Source organism: Mastomys coucha, unplaced genomic scaffold (genome assembly GCF_008632895.1).
Source record: "Mastomys coucha isolate ucsf_1 unplaced genomic scaffold, UCSF_Mcou_1 pScaffold21, whole genome shotgun sequence".
Taxonomy (NCBI): Eukaryota; Metazoa; Chordata; class Mammalia; order Rodentia; family Muridae; genus Mastomys; species Mastomys coucha.
The window spans coordinates 155,535,063-155,546,084 of record NW_022196904.1 but is presented as its reverse complement, the minus strand read 5'-3'; the positions used below and the strand labels follow the sequence as shown (position 1 = coordinate 155,546,084).

At 46.1% G+C, this 11,022-nt stretch overlaps 1 protein-coding gene across 3 annotated transcripts in view; it reads left to right on the top strand.

Annotated features, from left to right (window-relative positions):
• The window catches only part of Fxn (frataxin), a 21,934-nt gene extending 11,378 nt beyond the window's left edge, over positions 1 to 10,556 (top strand). Inside the window, exons 4-6 of one of the 3 annotated variants that reach the window (XM_031389972.1) lie at positions 4,618 to 4,715; positions 4,893 to 5,029; positions 10,071 to 10,556. In XM_031389972.1, the coding sequence (XP_031245832.1) occupies positions 4,618 to 4,715; positions 4,893 to 5,029; positions 10,071 to 10,159 (324 nt within the window). In that variant the 3' untranslated portion in view covers positions 10,160 to 10,556. Of the gene's footprint in view, positions 1 to 4,617; positions 4,716 to 4,892; positions 5,030 to 5,677; positions 6,304 to 10,070 lie in introns of those variants that run through there. The other 2 variants (XM_031389971.1, XM_031389973.1) reach the window with 2 other exon arrangements.
• Positions 10,557 to 11,022: the final 466 nt, after the last annotated feature.

Below are 11,022 nucleotides of genomic sequence, written 5' to 3'. Positions count from 1 at the left end.
AAGCCTGACCAGCTGGGATTGGTTCAGCTCTGATTGGTTGGTGCAAGGGTCTCCTCTGATTGGTCACCGTTCCTTAGCAAGTGCTCAGTAGTTTGTTTCTCTCTCTTGTGGTTTGATCTGGATACCCTCTGAGAGTCATGCGTTGAAGGCCAGGTTCCCAGCTGGTGGTGTCACTGAGAGGTGATTGGGTCATGAGGTCCCTGACCTAAGTGAAACATTGATCCAAAGCTGGAGTCGAGACTCTGGACCACAGGGGAACAGTGGAGAGTATGGCCGGAGCTGTGGCCGTGGGAGGTTGGAAGAAGTAGGTCATTAGCGGAACGTCTTGAAGGATGTTTCTTATCGGTAGTCTCTTTCCCCTCTTTGCTTCCTGGCTGCCTTGAGGAACGGTTTCCCACCATACCCTTCCACCACTGTGTGCCACGCCATGCCACAGCCCTGAAACGACACAGCCAGCAGCCATGGACTGTGTCGAGCTTTCCTTGTTTTCTCAGATATTTATCACAGCGAGGAAAGTCTGAGTAACACAGGTCCCCCCCACCCCCCGCTCTTAAATATACCCACGCTCCCAAAATGGATTCACATTGGCTAAAGAATGACACTGGGGAGCTGAAAACCTTCTCTGTGTAATCTACTTGCAGACAGTTCTAAATGCCTTAATGCCCGGGGTAAGCCCCGTAGCAGCTGGCTTATTCCCGCCTGCCTCTGTCATTTGGAATAGCTGGAAGGCCTGGGGGAAGAGTCTAATTACTGTATCCTGGCTGACAGGAGGCGCTGAGCTCCATGATCTCTGCCCAGGCAACCTTGCCCTTCACTTTGGCAGATAGTACCATAGAGTGCGCTTGGTCACCGTCCAATGGTTCATCCATCCACAAATATAACATCATTCCCTTGTTTGCGCAGAAGCATGCAGATGCTGACTGAGTCTGAGAACGAGATGGCCTATTCTTAGGGACTCGGAATGGTGGGAGCGGGGGTCAGGGGACAGCAGGCTTCTTCACATACAAGTTGATGCTGAGGTAGTTCAAAGCAGGAGAGAGGCTGCAAGGACTCTGCCAAGTGGAGAGAGAGCTCCAGGTGACATTCCCAGGGGCACCTGCGCAGTCCTGGAGCAAGAGGGGACTGCAGGGACGATGCTGGAAGACAGCCTAAGCTCTGTAAGCTCGGTCTCCCAGGAGTGGCTTTTGCTTGGTTGTTTTTGATTTTGGAGCACACATCTGTTTAGTTACTATGCACTCCTGGATCTCTCCAGAGACTGGGGATCAGAGAGTAAATTGAGGACGCAGTGGTTAGGAGAGCTGTTCCTGGTGTGGTCACTAGCTGTAGTAGATGACAGGAACAGGTGTGGAGCCCTTGAGGAGGCCAGCCAGATGTTAGGAGCCAGGCCAGAGTGATGCAAGTTGTTCAGGCCCAGGCCGGTTAGGAAGGAGAGCGGACCTGGAAGTCACACCTAGAGAGTTACTCCTTGGTATTCATTTGCACTGGACCTGTAGGCCTCACCATGTAGGGTGGAACACATGGGGGACATTTACTGCCCGGGTAAGTCAGAGGTGACTGATTTCACCCAGTCAGTTAACCTATATCCAGAAGCGCGAAGCTGTAGAGTGGGGTAAAGAGCCGTGTGTTTGGGAGAATGTGTATACACTGTTTCAGTATTTACAATGTGGAGATACTTCTGAATGGCTCTAGAGTAACAATATGAATGTACTCAATACTACTCTACTGTGTAACTTAGTTACAGGCAAATTTAATGGGTTTTTTTCCCCCAAAGATAAAAGAGAGAAAATGTATAAACTAGCAGCTGAGAACAAAGGCTCAGGAGGGTGAAGGAGTTGCCTGCAAGAAAAACTGTTTTTGAGCCCAAACAGCCCTGCTTTTCAAATCAACTCTGCTGTTTGCTAATATTTTTTAAACATTTATTTATTTATTATATATATGTGAGTGCACTGTCGCTGTCTCCAGACACACCAGAAGAGGGCATCAGATCCTATTATGGTTGGTTGTGAGCCACCATGTGGTTGCTGGGATTTGAACTCAGGACTTCTGGAAGACCAGTCAGTGCTCTTAACTGCTGAGCAATCTCTCCAGCCCTCTTCGCTAATATTTTATTTTATTTTTTTGCTACTGTGAACCTCTTTTATAAAACTATAGTGATTCCTACCTCCACACTGTGGTCTAGTTGAAAACAGTTAACCACATGGGTCTAGACACAGATCCTGGCTCACACTGGGCTCTAAGTCAGAGGTTCTCAACCTGTGGGTTGTGACCCATTTGGCAAACCTCTAACTTCAAAAATACTTTATGATTCATAACAGTAGAAAAATTAGTTATGAAGTAGCAACAAAAATTTTATGATTGCCAGGCAGTGGTGGCACATGTCTTTAATCCCAGCACTTGGGAGGCAGGGGCAGGCAGATTTCTGAGTTCCAGGCCAGCCTGGTCTACAGAGTGAGTTCCAGGACAGCCAGGGCTACACAGAGAAACCCTGTCTCAAAAAACCAAAAAAATAAAATAAATAAATAAATAAATAAATAAAACATATATATATATATATATATGATTGAAGGTCTCAGCACTAGAAAGGTTGTGAACCCTTGGTCTAAATAAAGAGGGATTAGTATGTCTCCTGAGGGTCCTGCTGGGTTTGTTCTACTTGAATGCCCACATCTCCATCAGGAGATGGAGTTTTGTGAGTTTGATTTGGTTTGCATAGCTTGTTTGTTTTGTGTTTTGGTTTGGTTTGGTTTTGGTTTAGTTTTATGGTTGTTTTGTTTTGTTTTGATAGGGTTTCATGTTGCCCAGGCTGGCCTCAACTAGGATGTAGCAAAGGATGACCTTGAATTTCTGATCATCTATCACCTGAACCCTGGGATTACGAAGCCTGATCCATGTGGGGAGGGCACCCCTGTGCCTTGTGTGTCACAGGCAAGGACTCTCCCGAGGGGGCCTCAGCTTCAGCCCTATTTCTTTCTGTGTTGTTTTGTTTGAATCAGAAAAAAAATAAAATTATTATTTAAAAGAAGAAAAAGACAGATGGGCAGGTAGGCAGAAAGAAGTTGGGCATAGTGACACATGCTTGGCCCTTGGCAAACAGAGGCACAAATATTACAAGTTTGTTACCTTCCTGAACTACCTAGTGAAACCCTATCTTAGAGAGAGGGGAGGGAGGGAGAGGGGGGATCACTACTGGCCCCTCCCATGTTTATTAGTTACATTATTATCCGTCCCAGCCTCTAGCGTTCATATAAATGACTGGCTGTGTTTCTAAGAGTGTGCTGTGAGAATTATTCCAAGACTCCTGATTGGACGAGCCCTCTGCAGAGTGCAGAGAAAGGCCGTGGTACATCTGGGCAACAAGAGGCTCCCACCTGCTTACCAGAAGCAACACAGGGCCCTGTTGGAGTGTACTTAGTGCCTAGCCTTTGTTTCATATCCTGCCTTCTAAGGAGACTAAAGCTTTCAGAGTGAAGGGCTCCTTTGTTGGGTGCTTTCAAATTTAAATGTTCATATATTGGGCAAAAATGGACTGGCCAGTCTTTTGGGAGTGTGAGGCTTTTTAGAGGGGAATAAAGCCTTATGGAGTCTTAAGCACTTGCTGGATGCCTGGGAAGAGCCTGGAAATAACACAGGTAGGCTGGGCCTGCTCTCCCAGCTCTTCTGAGACAAACAAGGCGGGGAATTGATTACTTTCTTCTCTCTTTTTTCTGTTTCGCATTTGTTCTGCAGCCTGCTGGCCTCAAACTCACCATCTCCCACCTTGGCCTCCCAAACCTGGACCTTACAGATCTTGCCACCACAATCGCTTTCTTTCTGTGTTTTCATGATGGGCCTGTCAGGTTTGATACTTGGGCAGCCGCTGTTAGAATTTAGCCTGCCTTTGTACGTGTTCCAGTTGGCAGTGGAGGGCCGTAAGCTAGCAGTCCTGTTTACCATTTCTAGGATCTCAGGCAAGACTTAACTTGTCCTGAGGACCACACAGGCAGAGAGAAAGCGCTATGAGCTTCAAGCATTCATCATAGGTTATTACGATTCATCCACTCGTGATGGCTGCAGAGATGGCTCAGTGGTTATGCGCTGGCTACTTTATCATGAGAGCCAGAGGCTGGATCCCAGCAACAATATCACATCAGATGGCTTACAGATGCCTGTAAGTCCAGCCCTGCAGCTGTCCTGTGCATCTTCTGGCCTCTAAGGGCATTCATGCCCAGATACCTGAACAGAAACACACGCATAAATAAAAGTAAAACTAATCTCTGGTCCATTCTGACCCTGAGAGTAACATTCTAACCATATAAGCTCCTGTTTTGGAATACTACATTTTGTTTGGTTTTGGTACCAAGAACTGAACATGAGGCTTCCCCAGCTGCATCCTCAGCCCCCATTTCTTAATGGTGTCGGTTATATCCGTAGATACATGAAAAGCATTGAGATATGAGTGTGTGTGTGTGTGTGTGTGTGTGTGTGTGTGTGTGTATTCAAAAATAGGAACTTGTATAGTAAAAACATTACTCTCAGGGTTAGAGGGGGTCAGGGATTTATATATATATATATATATATATATATCACAGTACTAACTGATCTATTTTTTTTCACACTTTCTTCCATCTGAACCCCTAGGGTGGCGTGCTCACCATTAAGCTGGGCGGGGATCTAGGAACCTATGTAATCAACAAGCAGACCCCAAACAAGCAAATCTGGTTGTCCTCTCCCTCCAGGTATGTTCAGAAGTCAAAATCCATGAGAAGTAAACTCATGTGGAATGCACTGTTGGGGACCGTTTGCGAGGGTGTCCGTGAGGGTGTCCGTCCATCCGTCACTGCCTTTGCCTCGGCAGGGAGGCTGGCTCGTAGTTGAACACTTCTCCCTGTTGATAACTTGGTTGCTATCCTCAGGCATCAGGATGTTGACAAGACCCGAAACGAAACAGAAGGAACTTTTCAGAACCTGGCCCAGACTGGTTTTCTCTGTTATATCATTGCCCAGAAAAGAAAAGTCACTGGCTTGCCTTTGAAAAAGAAACTTTTGCCAGGTACAGTGTTACATGTCTATAGTCTCAGCACTCAGGGAGTTGAGGCAGTAATTCAGGCCTGCCTTGCTACGTAGCCAGTTCAAAGACTAGTCTGGGCTATCATGTAAGACCCTATCGCAAAAGCAAATAAGCAAACCTAGTAAGTTCCAGGCCAGCCAGGGCTATACATAAGCCACTTTTGGTAGGTACAGTGGCACATGCCTGCAATAAATATATACACATATATTTATCAATATATATATATGCAATAAATATATATATAATTAATTAAAAAGCTACTTTGAGGGGCTAGAGAGATGGCTCAGTGTTTAAGAGCACTGACTGCTCTAGAGTTCAATTCCCAGCAGCTACTTAGTGGCTCACAACCATCTCTGGTGGGATCCAATGCCCAATTCTGGTCTGTCTGAAGAGCGTGACAGTATACTCACGTACACACAATAAATAAATAGATCTTTAAAAAAAAAAAAAAACTACTTTGAAGGCTGGGGGCGTATCTCTGTGATAGAGTGCTTATCCAGTAATCTATAAGCCCTGGGTTCAATTCCTACAATGGAAGGGAAGGAGGAATTTTTTATATTGTAGTATCTGAGAAAACTTGCACTTTGTCCTCAAAGTAAGTTAAACTTTAACTCTTGGCCTACTTTAAAGGTCTCAGTAATTCTGCTGGCAGAACTGGGCTCAGACTCCATCACAATGGGACAGTGATTTTTAGCAGCAGCCCCAGTGGCCCCAGCCTCATGCCTGCCCCATGGCCGTGCCTGCAGTTGAAGGAACAGCAGGATGCACTGCAGTCAGCTCCTGTCTCAGAATGAAGGACTTACTGATGAGTATGCAGCTGCAGCGTCAGTGGTCTGGGAACAGCTGAGAGATGCCCACGGGGAGCCTTCACACTAACCTTGCTGAGTCTCATCAGCAGTACTGAAGACATTCTGAAGGAAAAGTGGGAAATCTCAGCTAGAACCAGTGTGGAATTCTTTGAAAGCCTAATGGTATTGGCCGTTTTAAAAAGGCACCAAGGTGTGGCTCAGTGGCAGAGAACTTGCCTAGCATGAGAGAGAAGGCCCTGGATTGGAATCTCAGCACCACAACGAACACACAGCAAACAAAACTATTACCAAGGCTGGAGAGATGGCTTAAGAGCCCCTTCTGCTCCAGCATGAGGGCTAAAGTTCAAATCCTGGCATCCGTGTCAGGTGGCCCACATTCACTACGGGGTAATTTGTCACTTACAAGAAACTCTTTTTAAGCCTGTAGTTGGAGCTGGAGAGATGGCTCAGTGGTTAAGAGCACTCACTGACTGCTCTTCCAGAGGACCCAGGTTCAGTTCCCAGCACCCACATAGCAGCTCACAACAGTCTGTAACTCCAGTTCCAGGGGCTCTGACACCCTCACACAGATAAATATGCAAGCAAAACACCAATGCATATAAAACAAATACATTTGAAACCTGAAATTTAGGTGCTAGAGAGATGGTTCAGCGGTTAAGAGCACTGACTGCCCTTCCAACGGTCCTGAGTTCAATTCCCAGCAATGACATGGTACCTCATGACCATCTATAAAGGGATCTGATGCCCTCCTCTGGTCTGCAGGTATACATGCAGACAGAACACTCATATATCAAAACAAAAAAACAATTAATTTAAAAAACAGATTATCTATTTTAAAAATTAATTTATATGAGAGACTTGGGGGGCATCTCATGAGTCCTCCGCTTCCTCACACTTACTTTCATAAAGGAGGGTGCTTATTTTCATTTATGTGTCCATAGGTGTGGGTATGGGTGTGGTTGAGTGCCCATGCCTACAGTAGCCAGAAGAGGGAGTCAGATCCTCTGCAGCTGTAGTCACTAGCAGTTGTAAGCAACCCAGGGTAGTGCAAGAGGTCAAACCACTCCTGAAGAGCAGCAAGCGTCCTTAACCACTGAGCCCTCCCTCCATCACCACGGAAGTAAGTTCACATTTATCCAGATTATCTTTCACAGGACCATGGTTATAATTTCTTATTTCAGAAGAAAACCTTTGAGGTCCTGTGAAGACAATATTTCCTGGGCCCAAGAATCTGGGCTCAGAGCCCTGGACAATGTGGAGAGGTGCTGAGTTGTTCAAATTCTACCTGGTTACCTGATAGCGGGGCTTCGGGGCAGAACCAAAGAATGTTCTTTGGTTTCTCCTGGCTTTCTATTGCTTTAATGTGGCCTGGGTCCTTAGTGTTCAGAGGTTTCTGCTCTTGTAAGAGAAGCCCTTCCTGTCCATTTTCCCTTTTCTCTGTATTGTCCAGCATTTGATTGGCAATATTAAAAGCCTTCATGCATTTATACCTACACAAGATTCTCCCCATCTCTTCCCTCTACCTGCGGAGACTGCCTTCCCACCTCACCTCAGTCTCCTCTTGGGTTTTGTGGTGCTGGAGATCTAACAATGCATTGCCCATGCTGGGACCGCTCAAGCACTGTACTGCTAAGCTGTACCCATCCCCATTCTTCTAGTCTGTCTTTGAAAGCTCCCTCGAGCGCTTCCAGTGGACTTGGGTATCCCAGGTCCCAGATGGTGAACTCCCAGGGTTCTCTTTTACCATCATTGTCTGTTACTGTGTCTTCTGTTGTCCAGGCCATGAGGAGCTAGAACTTAAGACAACCATCTTATACATCTAGAATAACAGATCATGACAAAACCAGCTACTGATTTGTCCACAGTACTGTGTCATGTTGCTACAGCTGAATACCTGAGACAAGTTACTGATAAAGGGGAAAGGTTTTTTTTTTTTCTTTTTGGTTTTTCAAGACAGGGTTTCTCTGTGTAGCCATGGCTGTCTTGGAACTCAATCTGTAGGCCAAGCTGGCCTCAAACTCAGAAATCCACCTGTCTCTGCCTCCCAAATGCTGGGATTAAAGGTGTGCGCCACCACTACCGAGCAGGGGAAGGTTTCTTTATCTCATGGTTTTCAAGGTTCGGAGTCCAAGACTGAGGGATATAAGGGATGTCACTAGTTTAGCATCTTGTACAATGGCACGCCATGATGGGAGAATGTGTAAAAGCAATGTCCCATCTCAGGATGGGAAACAGAGAAAGATTAGACAGGTCCCCCCTTCCCTTTTGTGGACACATTGCAGTGATGTAAGAAACTCCCAAGAAGTCACTCCTCTCAAAAGTAGCAATATTAGGAGGTGGTATAAAATCACATCCCAAATACTTTCTCCTCTCACCTGAAGAGTGGAGTAGATGCAGCAACAGATAAGGAAGGCATATGGGGACACACTGAGAGATAATTTTCAATAAAGAAAACTACTTTTAGCTAGAAATTATGGAGCAAGCCAGTAATTCCAACACTTGAGTGATAAAGGCAAGAAGGTCAAGAGTTCAGGGTTATCCTTGGCTATATAAGGAATTGGAGGCTAGCTGAGGCTATGTGAGACCCTGTTGAAAGAAGGAAGTTTTGTTTTGTTGGTTTTTTGAGGCAGGGTCTTACCTTGTACATTGGCTGGTTTTGTGTGTCAACTTGACACAAGCTGGAATTATTGCAGAGAAAGGAGCCTCCCTTGAGGAAATGCGGCCATGAGATCCAGCTGTAAAGCATTTTCTCAATTAGTGATCAAGGGTGGGAGGGCCCCTTGTGGGTGGTGCCATCCATGGGCTGATAGTCCTGGGTTCTAGAAGAAAGCAAGCTGAACAAGCCAGGGGGAGCAAGCCAGTAAGGAACATCCCTCCATAGCCTCTGCATCAGCTCCTGATTCCTGATCTGCTTCAGTTCCAGTCCTGACTTCCTTTGGTGATGAACAGCAATGGGGAAGTATAAGCTGAATAAACCCTTTCCTCCCCAACTTGTTTCTTGGTCATGATGTTTGTGCAGGAATAGAAACCCTGACTAAGAAACCTTGGATCCCCGGCTCACTTGGAACTCACTGTATAGACCAAGCCAGCCTCAATCCCCCAACAGCTGGGGTTAAAGGCATGCACCACCATGCCCAAAAAAGTTTTTAATAATAGCACAGGTGGTAGCCAAGGCTGGAAGAGGCAAGGTAGCTGATTAGTAGGTATTGGCCTTCTTTCAGGGTAATAGGGGTGTTTTGGAGGTAGACAGAGTTAGAGGTGACACAATCGTGCAGGTTGGCCATCAGTCATCACATCCATGGTACACAGTTAGCATCACTTCCCAAACCTGGCTGTAAGACGGCATGTGTCCTAGGAACAGCAAGCGGTGGAATGTGCTGCAGAGAGATCCATGGCAGCAGGGCTGTGGAGTGTTCCAGAGAACAGACTGTGCGATCACCCTCAGGAAGATGCTGAGGACAGCAAAGGTTCACCTCACTGCACGTCACTGTAAAGCTGCATTTGGTCTCTGGGTGGCAGGCAGCTCTGTGGATGTGGTTAGCTCCTCATTGAAAGGAAGAGGCATTGGTTTTGGTTCACAGTGTCAGAGACTTTAGTCCCTGTTGCCTTTGGGCCTGCAGTGAGACAGACCATGGCCAGGAGACTTGGTGGAGGGAAGCCGCTCCCTCCCCTGGGAGCTGGGAGATTACCATATAAAGATTCCACCCCTGGCAATAGAGTCATGAGCTGGACCTTGAGCTTTTTTTTAAACCATGGCCCCGTGGTTTAAGATTCAGTCCAGTCAAATGGGGTTGCTGATAATCCCAGCGCTTAGGCTGAGACAGAAAAAGCGCTACAAGTGAGGTCCTGGCTACCTGTCTGGGATACAGAGTAAGAATCTTCAAAGATAGATAGATAAGCTGGGCAGTGGTGGCCATTTTATGCATTTAGTTCCAGCACTCAAGAGTCAAAGACAAGTGGGACTCTGAGTTCAAGACCACCTAGTCTACAGATTGAGTTCCTGGACAGCCAGGACTACACAGGGAAAAATCCTTTCTTGAAAAACAAAACAAAAATAGATAGATAGATAGATAGATAGATAGATAGATAGATAGATAGATAGATAGATAGATAATACATATATACATAAATATACAGATTGATTTAGTCCAAACATAGTGGCTCTCCTGAAGGGGGTCCTCACCTACTTACTTTGAATTTGTTTTGTCTTGCAGTGGCCCCAAACGCTATGACTGGACCGGGAAGAACTGGGTGTACTCCCATGATGGCATGTCTCTGCATGAGCTGCTGGCCAGGGAGCTAACTAAAGCTTTAAACACCAAACTGGACTTGTCTTCATTGGCCTATTCTGGAAAAGGCACTTGACTGCCAGCCGGATTCAAAGACATTAAAAACTATCTCGAGTGAAGACCCCGGCCTCCTCCTGTAGCTCAATGTCTGGTTTCCCATACCTGCTTCTGAAGACAGTCACACTGTGCGTGACAGATCTGTGAAAAAAGTGTGTTCTCTTCCACCTTGTCCCCGGATCTGGCTCTTCATTTCTACAGAGATCTGTTAGGATTGTGGCCTTTCCTCCCCAACATGAGACCTCTGGTCTCTTAGAATATTTTACACCATGTGTGTTCATGACGTAACAGCCTCAGAATGTCTTACGCCATGTGTGCTAACAACCTCCTGAAAAAGTAAAAGGCTCAGAAGGAGAAACGAGTTGTTCCCATTCTTCCACTGTCTCTGGAAAGATACTCTAAGGAGTAGCTTCTAAATGTCCCCAAGACTCCAAGCATGTACACTTCTGAGCCCTGAGCAGCAAAGTGTTAAACCATCTCACAATGCCCTTCGTGCTTTGTGACCTACACTGGGTGCCCAGAAACTGGTGCTGTTACCTCTGTGCCTTCATAGTGGGGGTCATTACACAGTCGGCAGCTACAACATGGACCTGAGATGTCTTTTAAATGTGAAAATTCAGCTGGGCATGGTGGTGCATGCCTTTAATCCCAGCACTCAGGTGGCAGAGGCATGCAGATATCTGTGAGTTTGAGGTCGGCCTGGTCTATAAAACACGTTCCAGGAGAGCCAGGACTATTACACAGAGAAACCCTGTCTAAGTAAAAATAAAATAAAAATTGAGCTGGAGAGATTACTTAGTCCACCTAAACATGAAGACCC